This window comes from Colossoma macropomum, unplaced genomic scaffold (assembly GCF_904425465.1).
Source record: "Colossoma macropomum unplaced genomic scaffold, Colossoma_macropomum, whole genome shotgun sequence".
Taxonomy (NCBI): Eukaryota; Metazoa; Chordata; class Actinopteri; order Characiformes; family Serrasalmidae; genus Colossoma; species Colossoma macropomum.
The window spans coordinates 22986338-23004105 of NW_023494791.1; the positions used below are offsets into that span (position 1 = coordinate 22986338).

The window sequence follows — 17768 nt, forward strand, 5'->3', positions numbered from 1 at the left end:
CAGGTGAGTTTATGGTACAGAATGAGAGGACCGGCACTGGTGCGCTTTCCTGGGAGCAGTAGCACAGCAAGCCCTTTTTATTGACCTCTAGCAAACAATGATATCAGTTTCACTGCACATCACAGTCCACATTATAAAAAAACACTGAGGCATTAAACCACAACCATATCTCACTTCTGTATCCCTGTGACAACAAAGCTACATTAAAAAGGGGAAAAAAAAGACACAAAGTAACAAAGTACTCTGGTTTCAAACACAACATCGATGTGAAATTTGAACTCAGAGTCTAAAACTGAATCATTTAATTGGCGACTATTTGGCTGAAGCTTTTATAATCATGCAATAATAAAACTGCAAATGGACCCAACGTTATTCGATTATATTTACCAAAGTGACAGCAGAGTATTGAACTTTTTATGTCTCCAGGCAGCTGAGGCAGTGATTTTGATCACAATTACAAAGCTACATGATGGGCACACTAAAAAGAAAGCGTAGTCCTTATAGTGTTTTGATGACTAACAGTTCCTGAGTACATCTTCATAAATTAATCACACAAACAAAAAAACAGGACAGCAGCCTTACCTTCAGCTGTAGGACACAGAAGAACGCAGACTCCAGCCAGAACGACTGTGAAGAAATGAAACCGGGTCATTCTTAAACAGCAACTTTGGGTATAAGCACTAGGGCTAGCAGGTGTGTCCGACTCTTTGAGATGTCCGAAATGTGGCTTGAGGACCGAAAGAGATGTCTTGACAGAAAATTGGAGAGGACGAGTGAAGAGGTTGTGACGGCACTAGAAACTCAGAGCTTTGTCCTCACAAGGTCCCTCTATTCCATGGCACTAAAGAGGAAGAAGAAAGAACAGGGATATACAATGAATCAAATATGCATATAGTTCTCCTGCAATGTCAAACAATACATGATGTCTTTACTGCTTATTGCATAGAATCCTGGTGATTACTCAAAATTACAAAACTGGTAAATGTGCTTTTCCAGAACATCATTTAAATGACCCTGCTAGAGAAAAAAAAAAATGGAGCAAAGAAAGGAGGGAAGCAGCATTACAGTCCATTTTCACTTGAAATTGCCAGAAAAAAAAAAAAAGAAAAAAGTAAAATAAATAATGTGGAACATCAATATTAATTAGCCAATCTTTATTTAAACTCAGGGTACACTGAGGGTGACCCTCATTTACAATGTCATCATTAATCGTTATTCAAATACAACAGACAGAAAAGAGTAAACCTAAAAAATCTGTAATAAAAGTGTAACAAGAAAATGATATAATTACACAAGCATGGAAGGCACTTAAAAACAATCAATTCTATAATCAAAATAAACACAAAATGATTCAGTAGAAAACAAATCTAATAAAACAACAGAGTAAGCAGTTAGAAATTTAAATTGGTCGAGTTAAAAGAGCAAAATGAGCTTTACAGAGTCCTGTAATAAATTCCAGCTCACTGGTGCACTGTACCTGTAAGTAGAATACAGTCATGATGCTGCATGAACAGCCTTTCACACCAAAGGAGTTTAAAAACTTGGCAAGTCCCATCCATCATAAAGTTCATAATGTTATAAGGTATATGTTATAAAGTGAGTCTGATTTGTTGTGTGCACCATGCTCAAAGAATCGAAGGCAGTAAATTCCACCTAGTCGTATCTCTATTGTAATATACACCATATTGTTCAGAAGTTTGGAACCACTTGACAGTTTTTTTTCTCAAAATATATAAAAATATTTTCAAAATATGAGAAGTTCTGTAAATAACTTTTATTATAACTTTATTATTGATGTTACACATCTTTGTCCGTTATTATGGACTCATCTATTGCAATGCTCATCAATTTAATGCTTTTCACTCCTACACATTATTTGAAACCTTTAAGTCTGTACTAGCATCATATTCCGCTCATTTTATACATGTACCTGCAACAAATCTTATATCAATGCACTTGAATACTTGTATTTAAAACATGCTGCCTTTCTCTGTGAGAATGGTTGAATCCACAGTTGTAGCTCTGTTTGTCCAGATGACACAGACTGCCTTGGGACTATGGCTTCTTTAAACAAAAAATCAATAATGTATAATTCAAACACAATCTACGCTTAATCACTTCTCTTCGCTACTTGCAACTTGGAGTACTTGTGATCTTGATGAACACCTTTACTGAAACTATAAGAGATTAAGAGGTACACCATCACTGATGGAACACGGATCTCTGGAAGGTAAGGTGCTGGACTACTCACTCAATCTTTTTCTCCTTTTTAATGCTGCCCATCACTGCCTCTTGTTTTTTTTCCCCCATTTTTTCAGACTTGACCCCACAACCCCTGTCAGACTGGCGCTATTCTTGAATACCGTAACATGCCCAAATTATTTGTTGAAGGATGTTCCGCAATTACCCGCACTGGCCCTATCCAGCGTTAATAACATGATGTGTCTGTTCCCTTGTAGGCTTGTATGTCTCTCCGCAATTAGTGGCTCAGAGCAGAGCCTCTGCCGAGGGGAGGGCAAATTAGTGGCAGCGTGGGCCGGTGTCTGTCACTTTTGATTTGCCCGAGGGGGACAAAGAGCCCCGACCTGTGCCCCACTTTTCACACATCCCTGACTGGATAACAAGGGAACAAAGTGGGCCTCCTCAAGGCAAAGGGACAAGACAGCCATCGAGGCACCTTCACAAAGGGCCAAGGTCCAAGTGTGTGCGGCTTTGCTGAAACAACTGATTACCATCAGGGAGTTTCAACAAGTCCATGGAGAAGCTCCAGGCCTGGAAGACTGTTTAACAACCTCTCACTTTTAAATGTCCTTTAGCCATGAGGTGGCCCAAGAAATTAAAAACATACCTCAACCACTGAAACAGACCCATCCATCCTCTGCTGTTGTGAGGCTGGAAAAACTTTACAGAATGTTGGCAAAAATACCACTCAACAAATTAACTTCTGATGGAGATCAAAGAGCCTACAGAAATTTGAAATTTTTCAAGAAAACTGTTGAGCTTGTCCATGTTGTTGTAGCTATTCATAACCACACGGGTTGGACAAAACACACTAACCTCTTTATGAACTCATCTGTTGTGACCATAACTGCACAAAGAAAATGCCAGAATTTATCCAAAAGAAAAAATTGCTTGCTCCAATCTGGCAATTTGAATTTAAACCTGATGAAAAGATTCTGCCAAATCTGTAAGAAAAATCTTAAAAAAAAGATAGTAACGGTAGTAACATCAGTCTTCAACTGAACATTTCACATTGTCCACAGACAACAAGCAGCTCCCAGCCTCTTCCTCAATCACAACCCTCCATCAAGGATGCCTTTGGCAACTCTAAGTACGACAGAGACAGCCAGAGGGGCAAGAGAGGTGGTTTCAGCACAATTCAGAAGGCCAATTTTGAAGAACTGGTAACATCGGTGAATCATCAGGATGAATTACGAAGCCTCAGATACTTCACCCAAACAGCCATTCCAAGCTACAACAACCAGGTTCACTCAGATGTGGAATAAATGGTTTACAGTGCCCAGTATTTGGCACTGACTTTAGACGTGCTCAAGTATTAAATTACAGTCTAATGTCTGTTACTGCACACTTACAGCAGTGAGTGGAAATTAGAATCAAAATGCCTCAAGACCAGCTATTTCCCAGAGACGTACCTGAGTGACAATAAGCTTCCTTGAAACTTGAAATTGAAGAAAAGTCATCTTTCCAACATTTTTTTAAGACCATCAAAAAACTAAACTGGGTCTGGCAGAGTTGTTTCTGACATCTTTGAGTGACAAATTCTATAAAATCCGAGAGCACTAGTTGCATGGTGTTGAAACAGCACTTTTCCTCACAGCTGGCAGAGCAATAAAACATTCAGACTTCCCAAACAGTTTGACCTCAGCAAGAATAATCCTAATGGAAAAAAGCCTCCATACACAGTTACGTTTCATTTTACATTTATCAACATAGTTAATCATAGTCATCATTAACTCGCGTTCAACATTTAGAGAAATATCTATTGGCTGCTTGCCAATTTTTTCTTTTTGTTATTAAAATAATTGAATGTTCATTCTTTTCGTGCAGGACTGCTCGAACAGATGGGGATCAAAACAGAAGATGGTGGAACACATTTTGAAGTAGGCCCCAGCAACCAAGCAGGTCTTCGCTAAAAATAGGCGCCCTCCCGTTACACTAACCTGGCACGATGAGGCGATGCTTGAGAGCCTCAATGAGGCTCTGAATCCTGTAGCAGACTTTACAGATATCCTCTACAGTGAGGATTACATGACTGGCTCATCACTTCTACCAAAGCTGAATTTCCTTACACAGAAGACACTTACACCCAAGTAAGGAGATGATCCACTGACCACAGAAATAAACAAACATTCTGGCCAACCAAATATATGAGACTCAAACAAACAATTAATGTGACCCACTACTTGTCTGGATCCTCTGTAAAGGACACGGAAATCTCAAGGAAATAAACAGACTTGGGTCAGGCAAAAATGCTTAATCTTGGTAAAGAATGATAACTTCTTGGTAGGGAACGGAACACCATTAATATCACTATATTTTGAGAACAAAATCATGACTGAACCTGGCATGTACTTGTTCGAAAAATGTCACTGATGGTGAGGAAAACACTTATTTGGTGGAAAACACAAAAGATATTGTTTCTCATTTTGGTATAAACTGCCTGCAATTACCGGTGCATGTGTGCTACCAGCACCGCGACAGAAAGACTGTTCAACACAGCTGGTATTCTTACACTCTCCTATAGTCAAAATGCTTGAAATAGACTTCTTGACTGTGTTTTTTTCAATGCAATTGGCTTCAGGGACATTCTGACGGAGGTGTGTGTAAAGCAGGAAAGAGTATGAGTTTAGGTAGCATGAGTTTGTTTAACTACCAGGTTTAAAACAATGTCAACGCTGCTCATCAGCTGCTGTGAGCACAAACTATAGTCACAAAAACATCTCTATGTCCTGCACAGCTCTGCACCTTGTTCATTGTCTGCAATGAATAATGATTAGAAACAGTAAATGGAACAAAAAAAGCAAACCAAAAACAAACAAAACTTCTCACAGAATGTTGCAGAAAAGGGGATGAAGCTTAAGTTGACTTTTTATTTGCCAGCTTTGTATTCAACATTTTCCATTTCACCTTAAATGGTCCTGTAGTTACCTTCTCGTGTCGACGCACCATTAAGGTTAAATGGTGCATCATTTAAGGTGGAATGGAAGAGCTGAAAAAGAAACTGGTGAATACACTTTTACAATGCAATACAAAACTTTTTTTAATCAAAGAATTAAAAATTACAGTAATGATTTTCTCAGTACATTAGCCCTCATTATGTGAAACAGGCTGATGGTAAGATGTGTTGAAACAGTCCATTTGTCAAGCTACCTGATATTACTCTGTACAGTTTATTAATTTATCAAACCATTAATCTTTATCTACTCAAAAATTGAATTTGTTATCAGCTCTGGTGCTGTCTTATTGAGCTGTCGAGTTGAATACAGAAAACCTAGAGTTGTGCCTCACTGCTGAAATGGTGGAAATAAAGGAATAAAAAAGCTTGTTCAAGACTGTGTTGATTGGTAACTGGTTGGCCTACAGAAACTTGCTATAAGCTATAGTCACGCAACTGTCGTTTACTTGCAAACCTATTTGATAATGACTCTCTGCAGCACCTCTCCATGGCTTGGTGCACATGAGTTTTTTAACTGTTCTTGATAATTAAACTGTTATAGGAGATGACAAATCATTATATATTTTTAAATGGTAAATCACAATTAACTAAAAACCCTTCCTAAGATCATTTCAAATTAATGAGTGATCTCAATTGCCTACAGCAGTGGCTCCCAATCACCGTATGAGATTACCCTCTTGCTTTAACACATCTGATTTAACTCTAGTATTCAAAGCAAATCTGCAAAGCAGACAAACGTTAGGAATTACTTTTAATTTTATGAAAACTTTTCAGACAGATGTTGCATAATCCCTCTGTATGAATGGCTCAGCCAGCACAGACAAGCCCTGGGTTGATGGAGACACAGCTTACTGTAAAGTAAAACAAAAAACCTCTCACCTACAATGTGTGTGGGAGAAATATTTGGCTGTTAGGGGGATGAATCAGACAAAAAAGCTATTGAGAAACCTCATACCACTTAAACCACGCATCAAACCAAGTTAACTGAGGTCAAGGGTTTACTGTAAAGTTCTTTTACCCTAAAAGAAAGTGATCATTATGTGTAACACAGACTAAGTAAAAAAAATAAATAAATAAATAATAAAACAAAATAAAAAACACCAAAGCACCACTGTAAGTCTAAAATACTGTAGGTGGACTTCAAACCTCGTGTAAGAAATACACTTAATGCCTAAACATTTGTAGACACCTGCTTACCCAACATTCCTTGTGAAATCTAGAATATTCACAGGAAATTTTCTGAAAGAACAGCCTCTACACTTCTGAGAAGGCTTTCCACTAGATGTTGGACATTGCTGTGAGGATTTGATTGCATTCAGCCACAAGAGCCTTAGTGCAGTTAGGCACTGACACAGGATGATTAGTTCTGGATAACAGGCCACTCAAACTCATCCCAAAGGTACTGGATGGAGCTCCATCACTCCAGAGAACCCAGTTCCTTTGCTCCACACCCCAGTGCTTGAAGGCTTTATACCTCTCGACACTTGGCACAAGGCATGGTGACCTTAGGCTCATGAGCAGCTGCTCCACAGCGTCCTGTTCCATGGGTAAAGGTTTTCTATGGAGAATATACAAGCTGTATGTGCATAGCTGAACAACTGTGTCTGCAACTGGTGCACCTTAAAGTAGCTGAATTCACTAATTTGAAGATGTGTCTGGAAATATTTGGATATTTAGTGTACATTAAACCTCATCTGATGCAACAGTGTGTGGAAGAGTAGGTTAAAGGAGAATGACAGCTAGTTGTAAGAAAACGACAGTTATAAAAAATGTTATTTTTTCACAGCATTTTAGGGACCAATTACCAGCAGAGTGCAAAATTAAGTATTCATGCGTGCAAATACATTAAAACTAAATAAAAGGTGAACAAATGCCTTGTCACTATGAACAGAATCCATGTAATCACTCAATCAGTTCATCTTTCTAAACAGTCTATACCACACTGAAAGACAGTTTTAAGATGAGATATAGTTCAGTGTTTCATTACACACTGCTGAAAGTTGAGCATTCACTGGCGCCATACATTTCTGTAAATGGCAGAAGAATCAAAGAAGGCATTGTACTATGTGACCATGGTGCACCTGAGCAGATTCTTATAGCCAGCCAGCGACGTCTAGCCATCCTCAGGGAGGAATATGGTCTGCTCCCCATTGTGAAAGGTTACACAATGCAGGGGTACCTCAAATCAGTCACCCAATCCGTTAATGCTGGTGTTGCGATAGTAAAATTTGTTCTCACACACACACAACCACATGGTCTATACAGCAGCAATTATGCATATTTGTATTAAAAAAACCTCTTGTATTAAAAAAATTGTATTACCAAATACTTCCATTAGCAACGTGAAGTTTAATCTTTCAGATATTACCTTGTATTTTTTGTAGTATCAAAACAGTATATAGTACTTAAAATATACTACTTCAAAGACAGAATACAGCCGTGCAGTGAACAGCAGAGAACCATGTGTCAAAGAAATACCACTTATCCTTCAATATCACAGCTCATGTAGTTGATACCACTGCCTGCCCAGCATGGTCTGGTGTTTGTCTGCCCCCTCCTCTCTTTGCCTGGCTTGGCCGGGCTCCCTGGTCCCTCCTGGGGCCCCTCCTTGCAGGCAGCACTCAGTGTGCCGCGGCTACCTTCCCTCCATGTCGGCGTCCTGCCCGACATGCCTTTCAAGGCTTGCTACACTGCAGGGCAGACTTTCTGGCTCCACTGCCATTGTCTGTTTGGCTGCTTTGCGCCTCATCCCGGGAATGGATTAGCATAAGAATACTGAGGCACACTGAGATGTGCCCCTTGACCAGCCCTCTCTCCATCATCCTCTCTTTTCCTTCTGCTTCTCATCTCTGGCTCTCCATTACTCTAAAAGCCGGTACTATTAATCATCATAACGCTGCCTCCTGTAGAGCTAGCTGACCAGGCATACTTAAGGCTACAAAATTGAGTACACTGGACCACAGTACGCAGCAGGGAAGGAATAAAAGTTAACTGGTGGAGCACCTAGGTGCAATATGAGCTATTAGTCAAGTCTGAGAGTGAAATAAGTTGATAGAGGAAGGCTAAACTGTATCCAGCTAAAAATCAGCCTAGGCAAAACTCTAGGCAAAATTTTTTGCAATGCATTAGTGTTTCTTCATACCAAGTATTTCTCATCACCCAAGTATTTTGTACATACTACTGGAGGCACAGCACTTAAGTCATGCAGCAAAAAAAAATCACTCAAAGCTTAAAATTGTCATTTCTGTGCACGTTCCTGCTACTGTGCGGTATAAAAGGTCACATCAGCATTTACCTTTTCATTTAATTCAGCCTCATGAGCTGCCAGGTTTGGCTGAGGTGCAGACATTAGGATGTAACTGCCTAGCAAATGTTTGTTTCCAAGTGTTCGGTTTTTCAATGTGGTGGGTACTCATTTTTAAGTAAAATTCTCAACCTATTTGGAAAGGTAAATATGCACCAAATTTAGATCCCAATAATCTGGTTATTCCACTGCCGATCTGATCATTGATACAGCAGTGTGATATAACCATGTGCGGCAGAGGAGTAGAATCTAGCTCTAGCATCTAGCCACAGAAGGTTAGACACAATGCAATTTCAAGGTCATTAAAGAAAATATGGTTTGTATCCCTGAAAAGGTGATTAAAAAAAAATAATAAAATAAAATGAACAAACCAAAACCTGAATCTGCACGGTTACCCACCAGCATGGGCAGAATGCTACCATCACAGTGATGCAGTGATGACTGCAAGCTTGCTGTTATTCATGATACACAAGACAGATCCAAGCAGACTTGCTCTGTGTGTACACATATAGTGCCTGCTAGTTAGTTAGCTAGGCATTTGTACTATAAGGCTAGATACTAGCGCAATCAGTTAACATCTACAGCTGGTTGTAAAATTTGCTGAGAGTCTGCTAATTTGAAATAGTTTGGAAAGACACCATCAGGGTGTTTTAAACACTGAAAACAGAAATAAAATGAAATAACTTGGGTAACAAAATGGTTTACTAGAGATTTACACATCTATCAGTATCAATACATCCCTACACAGCACTGATGCAGCTGTCCCAAAACAGTTTTGTATAAAGGAAGAAATGGACAGAAGTGTCCAGAAACTACAAAAAAATATGCACTATGCATGCTGTGTGTATTGTTAATACTTTATCATGAGTCGTTTATGAAGAAATCCAGATCCTCTTAAAGAATTTAAAGTTTTTCCTCACAATTAGAAATATTCTGTAAATAAGCAACTTTTCACCTCATCATAACACAAGGCCCCCTAAAGTGATCGAAACAAAAAAAAATTCCTTAGCTTGTACGAGGTATCAAATCAAGTCACCTCTGAGAAACTGTAGGTAAAACTAAAAACTGTAAAACCCTAAATCTGAAGGCCTGACCTCAGCCTAAGAACTGTATCACTTATACTAACTGCATTACAGAGTACAGTTGTACATACCATAATGATACATCCATTTCTTGGAGCCATGTTGCTGAAACATGTGTTGAAAACGGTGGCAGGTTGTTGATGTCATTCAGATTTACACAGCAAAATGTCCAACTGGCATCTGGATCGTCACTGCAACGGGTTCAGAACAAGAACAGAGAAACAGTATTTTGTCAAGAATTGCAATCAAATCTGTTAAACAAAACACTGTGAAAGTGGGAAAAGGGAATATTATTTTTATTCAAGCCAATTTTTGAACATGAGATATACTGTAGACTCCTGTTGGCAAAACGGTTAACTTTAACAATTACCAATAGTAACCATTTCAATACAGTTTCAAAAATGTAAAGTTCAAAATTGCACCAAAATTTAAAACAGTATCTGTGGAGTATATAATTAGGGTTCTGTAGAATCAAGATATTTCTAACACATATAGGGCCAATTTCCCAGACTCAGGTTAAGTCTAAGCCTACCCTGAAAGGAATTTCCAATAATGATTTTCTATTGACACTGAAATTTGGTTTAGGCTAACTTCATGTCTGAGAAGTCAGGCTGGCACATAATTTTGAAAATCAGACTGAATCTCGACCTTAGAATCAAGTATCAAACCACAAAAAAAAGTGTTATACAAGAACGCAAAACATCTTTGGACAGAAATACACCAATACCATTGTGCCTTGCCAAGACTATGTATTTCTTTCATTTCAGCATGACCTGAATAAATGTGTTTTCATCAAAGGTCAATTTTTAATAACTATGCACATCAGAATCTTTCAGCATGGACATGATATATCCCACAATTTTCTTTTTACCCAATTTACCAGACAGAACACTGTAAAAGAGGAAAATAGGAAAATTATTCACTACTGTTTGATACTATAATAAATAACCTATTAGACGTATCAAAATAAGCCCACTGAGTAACACTTTAAGACAGAGCAAAAATTTGAAGCATCATTTGGGGGTGTCTGAGGACTATTGATTTAGATTATATCATTACGTAAGATGCATTTGTACCTTCGCCAGAGCAAAAATTAGGCAGGTTGGGGTTGTGTATTACTAGCCGTAGAGGGTGTTTTAAGTTAGAAGTATGACAACAGTTAAGCACCATTAACATTCCCCTTGAACAGACAAAAAATAAAAATAATACAGAATTCTTGCAGCCAACAATAAGAACTGATAATACAATAATTACCATGAATAACAGAATAAAAACCATGTCTATCATTTACAATGTATTTACAACTAACAAGCATGTTTCAATACCAAAACAGTAAGGTATTGCTTTGATTAACAAAACATTCATTTAAAACTTTACATTAATAAGAATGTTGCCGTTGTAGTAACTGTTGTATTCCCCCTTGCTGATGTAGCCTGGCCTGGTGTCATCAAATCTTACGTCACTAGATACTGTTCAGCTTATTCAACATCTTATGTTAAAGCTGCACTTTGTAAGATTTGGGGATTTGAAGACAGTGGAAATGTGTAATTTCGTGCAGAAGAACATTCAGAAAACGTTGGATGTGCTTAGGACCCCATAAGCGAACAATCTGAAATTTGCCAGTGCATTAAAAGAGTTCTGAAAACATTCACCGCCCACAAAGTCCAACTCTCAAACTGCAAGCACACCAGATTTTAGCATGTTTTTTTCCTCCTGAGTCAGTGATGCTACTTCTTTCAATTTTGACAAACAAAATAAATCATCCACAGTGCTACTTTAGAACCAGGCCATGCACTACACCATCAAATTAACACACTACTTACAAAATACGATTTGATGTAATTAATAATAGTTTAATGTCCAACCAAACAGGTTTGTTCACAGTGAAAAATAATGCAAAAAAAGGCAAGCAGCCACTGTGGCCACAGGTTCAGCATTTTTAGTGGCCGAAATGTTGTAGCCAGGGGGACCGTGCAATAGGCAATGTCTGCCCCTGCCCTTGAAACTGATTACTACACGTTACAAACTCCAGGTATTATGAGGTATAACTCTTTAAAAAGCGACTTTAATCAAAATATGCTGTTTGGGCATGTTATGTTGTTGACGCTTTTTAACCGTCAACACCTAGTGAAACAAGATGAGTAAGTCAAGAAATGCAATGTGAGGGAAACAAAAGTGAGCAAGCAAATTAAAAGGGAGGTTAACGAAAGCACCTACAAAACATCCTATATTAATAATCCAAGATCACAATCTCAAGCGCCTCCTCTCTCTTTATCACATTCAGTGTCACCGCTGTTAAAATAGTGGGATAAACATGCAGGACAGCTGCATTTACAAAAATAAATGAATACTGATCCAATCATGCCAATTTCAAACAGGTCCTATCTTACTGTTTTGGTACAAAAACAGAAGAAAAGTGAAGTGGGTTACTGTTTAGGCCTTCATGTACTATTTATCTTTTGTCCCCAACTTATCTTCATTTGAACTCTACCAGAACAACATCCTGTCAGCAGTTCAGTAGGTAAAAGGCACTGAAAAAGCTTTCTTTTGTGCTGATAACATGACTTTTCTTTTAATAAAACCACATGCACAGTCAACTCAATTTTCTAGGACTCCACAATCACACCTAAAATAATAAGGCAAGCTTTCTAAACTCCAGTTTGTTATATAAAAGAAAAAATCTTAAGTCCTCTCTAGGTTCCATCCCATCCTCGCATTCTGCGTATCTGGTGCCACTCTAAATAATTGATTTTGATAGCTAAGAGTATTTAAAGCAAGATCAATACCATTAAAGGACAACTTGGGGCTTATTCAATACCCTGAGACCATTCTTCTAATAGAAGAGGTCATAATTCAGCCTCCTCCTACACAGCCTCACAAAATCTCTACTTTTATTGTTTCATTTTACTGATGGATGTTGCAAAGAAAGTGAATATAAAGACTTGCACTCACCCTTCTTCTTGCACTAGAAACCATCCTAAATCTATCCTCAAGTAATAACAGGTCAGTCACACGGTTTAAGGAGATATGCTTTTACGCTGCATATGAGGCTCAGGCCTGAGGTAGATGATATAAGAAAGGGAGTGAATGTTTTCCTCTCCTGCTCAGCCATCCTGTCTCCACTGTTAGTCAGAGTGGTGGGGTGGAATGAAGGGGGGCCGACTTTAGAAGGTGCAGAGAGCTGAAGAACGCAAGCAGGGATGTGAAATCTGATCTAACCAACCTCCCCCACCTCCTCCAACAACCACCTTCCTCCCCAGTGCCACCTCGTCATAGCCTCACAAAGCAATCTGATCCTCTCTCCTGCTGAGATTGAAATACACTCCTAGATAGCTCTGGGCAACTCAACCTGGGCTGGAAATGACAGATATTCAAACACAACTGGCAAGCTAAGGAAAAAAAAAAGTTTATGTGAAACGTCATGTTTGATTTTACAGATCATCAGTGTTCACGCAATCGTCCGCGCTCATATCGTTCCATTTACGTGACCACTTGCACTGAGCATGTAGAGGCAGACCTTGTAACGTCAAGAGAAGAGTTTCATTGTCACAGAAAACGCACCCAATTCACAATCAACCATGGACCATACTGAGCTCTGCTGAGTGAAATGGCAGTTACATTTGCATCTCTAACTGAAACTTATACAGTGTAAACCTAATGAGCTAACTGATTCCTAATTCCTATGGCTTGGATTTGTTATAATTTTGCTAATTCAGAAATGATAGCATTAACACACTTTCATAGTATGCATACCAATTTAAAATTAAATCATTCTCCATCAGCCATGTCTTGGAAAGTTAGTCAAACACAATGATGTTGGCTTCATAAGCAGCAAATTGGAAATTTCACAGTTTTTGAGATTTCAACCAGCCTGTTTAACATTTTCATCCCCGTATTATTACGAATACTTGAACTACAATCACAGAGACATTTAACCAAGTGAAACCTCTAAGTGGTACAATATTCTAGTTACATCCTAAAACACTACACTCAGTCAATAACGCTTGACTGTAAGACACACAATATATTGTCCTCCAATAAAACAAATATTGTAAAAGTGGAAATTTATTTTAGAATGTTTGAAAGTACCAAAAGAATTGCACTAAAATTAATGGAGTGATGGGGGTCCTTTTTAAAGACTGACAATATCCACGATATGTTCAGAAAAGCATACTGTATCATAATAACAATCTATACTGTCATGTTGCTGAGCCCTACATTTTATTGTTTATACTGCTCCCAACACACCTGAACTAACTAATCAACTTGTTTACAACCCCTTACTGAGCTGTAGTGGGTGTGTTAAAGCACAAAAAGCACCTAAATGCGCCAGGCATTGTGCCTACAGAAACCAGGGCTGGGAGACATTGCTCTAAGGTATATGAACTTGTTGTGTATGGCTGGTTCATAAACATATTCAGGGCACACAAGCTCTGTATATTTTAAAAAGCTCATTTAGTGGCACTGTGTTCCTATTTGAAATTAGAACACAGATCAACTTACAAAGTAAGCAAAATTAGTTCTGTTTAACTGGATTTAGAAGAAAAATCATCGTATTTACAGTTTTTGATTATTTCAAAATGTAGCAATACTGGTTCTTTTTTCTTAGTTTCAATGGATCATATGTCTGACAAAATAGACATTCATCGTGAGAATTTCTAGAAGTATCGTGATATTATATTTTTACCACATTGTCCACCTCTAATAAAATGTGCAGGGCAGCATGCCTCCAGGACGAGGGCTGGGGAAACAGTGCCTTAGTGCAGGTGTGCTCAATCCTGGTCTTGGAGATCTACCACCCTGGAGAGTTCAGATTCAACATGCCTGGCTGTGATAGTCAGATGCCCCTGAAGGCCTTCTACACCTTGGCCAGGTGTGTTATACCAGGGTTGGAGCTAAACTCTGAAGTGTGGTAGATCTCCAGAAGCAGAACTGGGTACCCTGGTCTTAGGAAATATCTGCAACCATGTTTAATAACACAAACACAGATACCAATTCTGTCGATTTTAAGGGACAAAACTATCCTATCTATCTAAACAGCTATCCAAACTAAATATCTATCCAAACGGTCCACAGGCCCAGGTAATATAATCGCTATCCTTTTTTCTACATATTATACAAGAAATATTCATAGATTAGGAAATCTAACAATAACAAGAGAAAGCAATAAGACAAGAAATACACATAAAATCCGTTTAAAAAGACATGAACATCATATTAACCATCACTGAGTTAAGAAATATAACCACAAACATCATTACACCTCTAAACCACCTCAATCTGGAATGTATGCACCTCAGTCAGCAACAGAACTTAATCTCTCAAGGAGTATCCATCAGAAAAGCAGAACTACACATTCTTGCTCCTACAGGCTAGAATCACTTTAACATCAAGCGGCAAAAAAAGTCACACACAAGAAAATACGCCACGTTAAAATATGCCCCTGTGTGTTTCTAACATTATCTTGTACTCTCACTCTGCCTCATTTTTACTGATTTTGTCAGATATTGGCTGGTGATGTTTTTCAGTAATGGAGAGTTTAGAGGAAGCTGTGGAATGTACAGCTGTTTGGCATATGTACACAGCAAGCATTTAACTTTAATTTTTTCCAGAGAGTAAATTTCTTTTTTTGTCTACAGTCCTTTTGAATCAGTTGTACAGTATTTAGGTGGCATCTGTTTTTCTTACCCCCCATAGCCTTCTGCTAGTTTTGACTGGTATGAGACAGTAGGCAAAACTAGCAGAAGGCAAAGGCTTCCCTCTCACCCCCCAATGTCTACAAATTAAAAACAGCTTTTTAAAAGGAAAACTCCAGAGATTTTTCTAGAAATTCTACATAATTAAATGGGTTGAAATCTAAACAAATTCAGTTTCAATTGTAAACAAATCCTGAGAGGTCTGATGTAAAATGCTCAGTTCTAGAGAAACCTGTGGAGTTAGAATTGTTCACAGTGGCGGTGACAGGAACCAGACGACTGAAGAGTTTAATGCCTCTGAAAGCTCTCTCACAGACAGTTTTTACATGAAATTGCTAGATATATGCTGCCTGATGTCTGACACGTTGTTTTATGATAGTTTTGTGAGAAGGTTTTGGTTTAAAATGTAATTTAATCCATTCATGGCAGAAGGGTTCAGGCAGGGAGGTATGAGACAAAACAGTCCCCAAAGCAAACTTATTTTTTCAGATGTATGACGATTTTACCATCATCAACATCACATATTAAAACTCAGAAGACACGTGTAGTTTCACTAACTAGTGGTTTTGGATAGTAAATAAAATTGCTATATTAGGGTCGCAGACATTGTGATCCCTGGTTCCCATCAGCGCCACTGTAAAGAAATCTATAGAGTCTCTACCGTGAACCACCTCACATTAAACCACTCTGGATGACTGTTTACATCTCAAAGACTGAGCTATTGAGAAACCTGGTTCAATTCTACTTTGAGCACGGAGGGAAAGGCAGAACCTGAGAAGAGTAGCTAACTTTACCCATCAAAGTCCCTTGAACAAACTACGTTATCAAACAACAATAAGAAAATTAACTTTAGCTAACGGTACTAGTCTGATAATTTATTTTTTAACGGTTAGCGCGCGTAAATCAAAGCTCATGAATGTCTAATCTTATTATTTGTAGACAAAATGATAAGTAAACACTGACAAACCCAGTAATAAAATCACGTTTTGCTACGAACAGGCCACATTTACACATTTCTGCTGGGACGAAAATCGCGCTGGCTGGCAGGCTAACGTCAAGCTAGCAGGCTAACTCTATCAAACTAACTTCATGTTTGAAACTGAGTGGCTGAGCCTTTAAGCTAAAGCTAACCCACACTGTATGTCTATCACTTAGTCGAGCTAAAGCTGTCTAAAACCTAATTCACTCGCCAAAACGAACGTATTGAAGATTTTTCAAATTGTAAAGTAGCGTTAACTCTCAAACACTTCAGGTTAGAGCCACGATACTGTAACGTAACTAGCTGTTAGCTCAGACAATGTTATAAACAAATGAAAGCTCGAATAAATGTCGTCATTCTGGCATACTGAGAAGAGTTGTCGGTAGCGACCCAACTAAATTCAGTATAATTTGTTTTAGTTATCAAGCAAAGAACAAGAAATACAACCAGAAACGTTACAACGTTAAGTTAGCTTAGGTCAGCTAGCAGACTAGCAGCACCTCTTCACCTAACGTTAGCTAGCAAGTCAGTCCACAAACCTGCTTCTGGGAAAGTTGGCTAAAACGCTAACACACACGGACATGAGGGTAACAATAGTGAAACGTTCAAACAAACATTTTTTAGATACCATCACCGAGCCCACGGGAGAAGGCTTTTTTATCGTCCGACAGGTAAGATGGCCAGTCGAAGAAAACACAGGTAAACATGCAGGAAAACGCAGCGTAACCAGAAAAAAAAACTTTGACGGACGCAGCCCGAACAGAGCTAAAACCTGAGACACCATCTCATTTGTTCTCATTTCGACTTACCTGTTTACCTTCCTGACTCCAAATAAATACCTATTGACAACGTTAAAGGTTGTCCGTATATCCAGATAATTTGAGGCGCTTTTTTCTAAATAACTTCTCACATGGGGCCAACAGTCTGAGTGCCTCGATCCAACGGACGGTGGGTCCTGCTGTGCGAATAGCGCAGCTGCTTTTCAGTCGAGCCAAACTGCAGCCGCGAACCAGTTTAGCAGCTTCACACAGGTTTGCTAGTATCCAACACCCGTCAACATTAAAATATTCAACACCCTCGAGCAGCGACGACGCAAGAAAGTTATTTACCTTCGTGAATGTACGACTCAGCAGTGCCTCCCAGCGAAACGCGCCTGTCTCTCTCTGAATAAAGAATACAGCTCACGGCGCAGCTTCGCTTTTACACTTAGTGCTACAGTGGTGATGCGGAGTCGATTCCAAACGAACCATGCTTGGAGTCGACTCTTCGATTCGACGTGTTGTTCATCATTACTGGCTCGAAGGACATTCTGGAGGTGAGTAGGAGAGTCAACAGAGTCCGAGTTCGAGTAGTTTGAGTTTGTTTAATCAGCAGCTTTAAACAATGTCCTGTTCTCCAGCAGCTGTGAGCACAAACATACAAAAACGCTCTGCACATCCTTCATGATTAGGTTTGCAGTGATTACAATGATTAGAAACAATATAAAGAACAAAAAAGAAAAACAGAAAAA

At 38.8% G+C, this 17768-nt stretch overlaps 1 protein-coding gene across 6 annotated transcripts in view; it reads right to left on the reverse strand.

The window, feature by feature from the left end:
• Nucleotides 1-17486, reverse strand: part of bmpr1aa (bone morphogenetic protein receptor, type IAa) — a 36483-nt gene extending 18997 nt beyond the window's left edge. For 2 of the 6 annotated variants that reach the window (XM_036574470.1, XM_036574465.1), the window contains exons 1-3: nucleotides 17068-17358; nucleotides 9655-9774; nucleotides 583-841 (exon numbers count right to left, since the gene is read on the reverse strand). In XM_036574470.1, coding sequence (XP_036430363.1) covers nucleotides 583-652 — 70 coding nt within the window. In that variant the 5' untranslated portion in view covers nucleotides 653-841; nucleotides 9655-9774; nucleotides 17068-17358. The other 4 variants (XM_036574467.1, XM_036574469.1, XM_036574468.1 and 1 more) reach the window with 4 other exon arrangements.
• Between the last annotated feature and the right edge of the window lie 282 nt (nucleotides 17487-17768).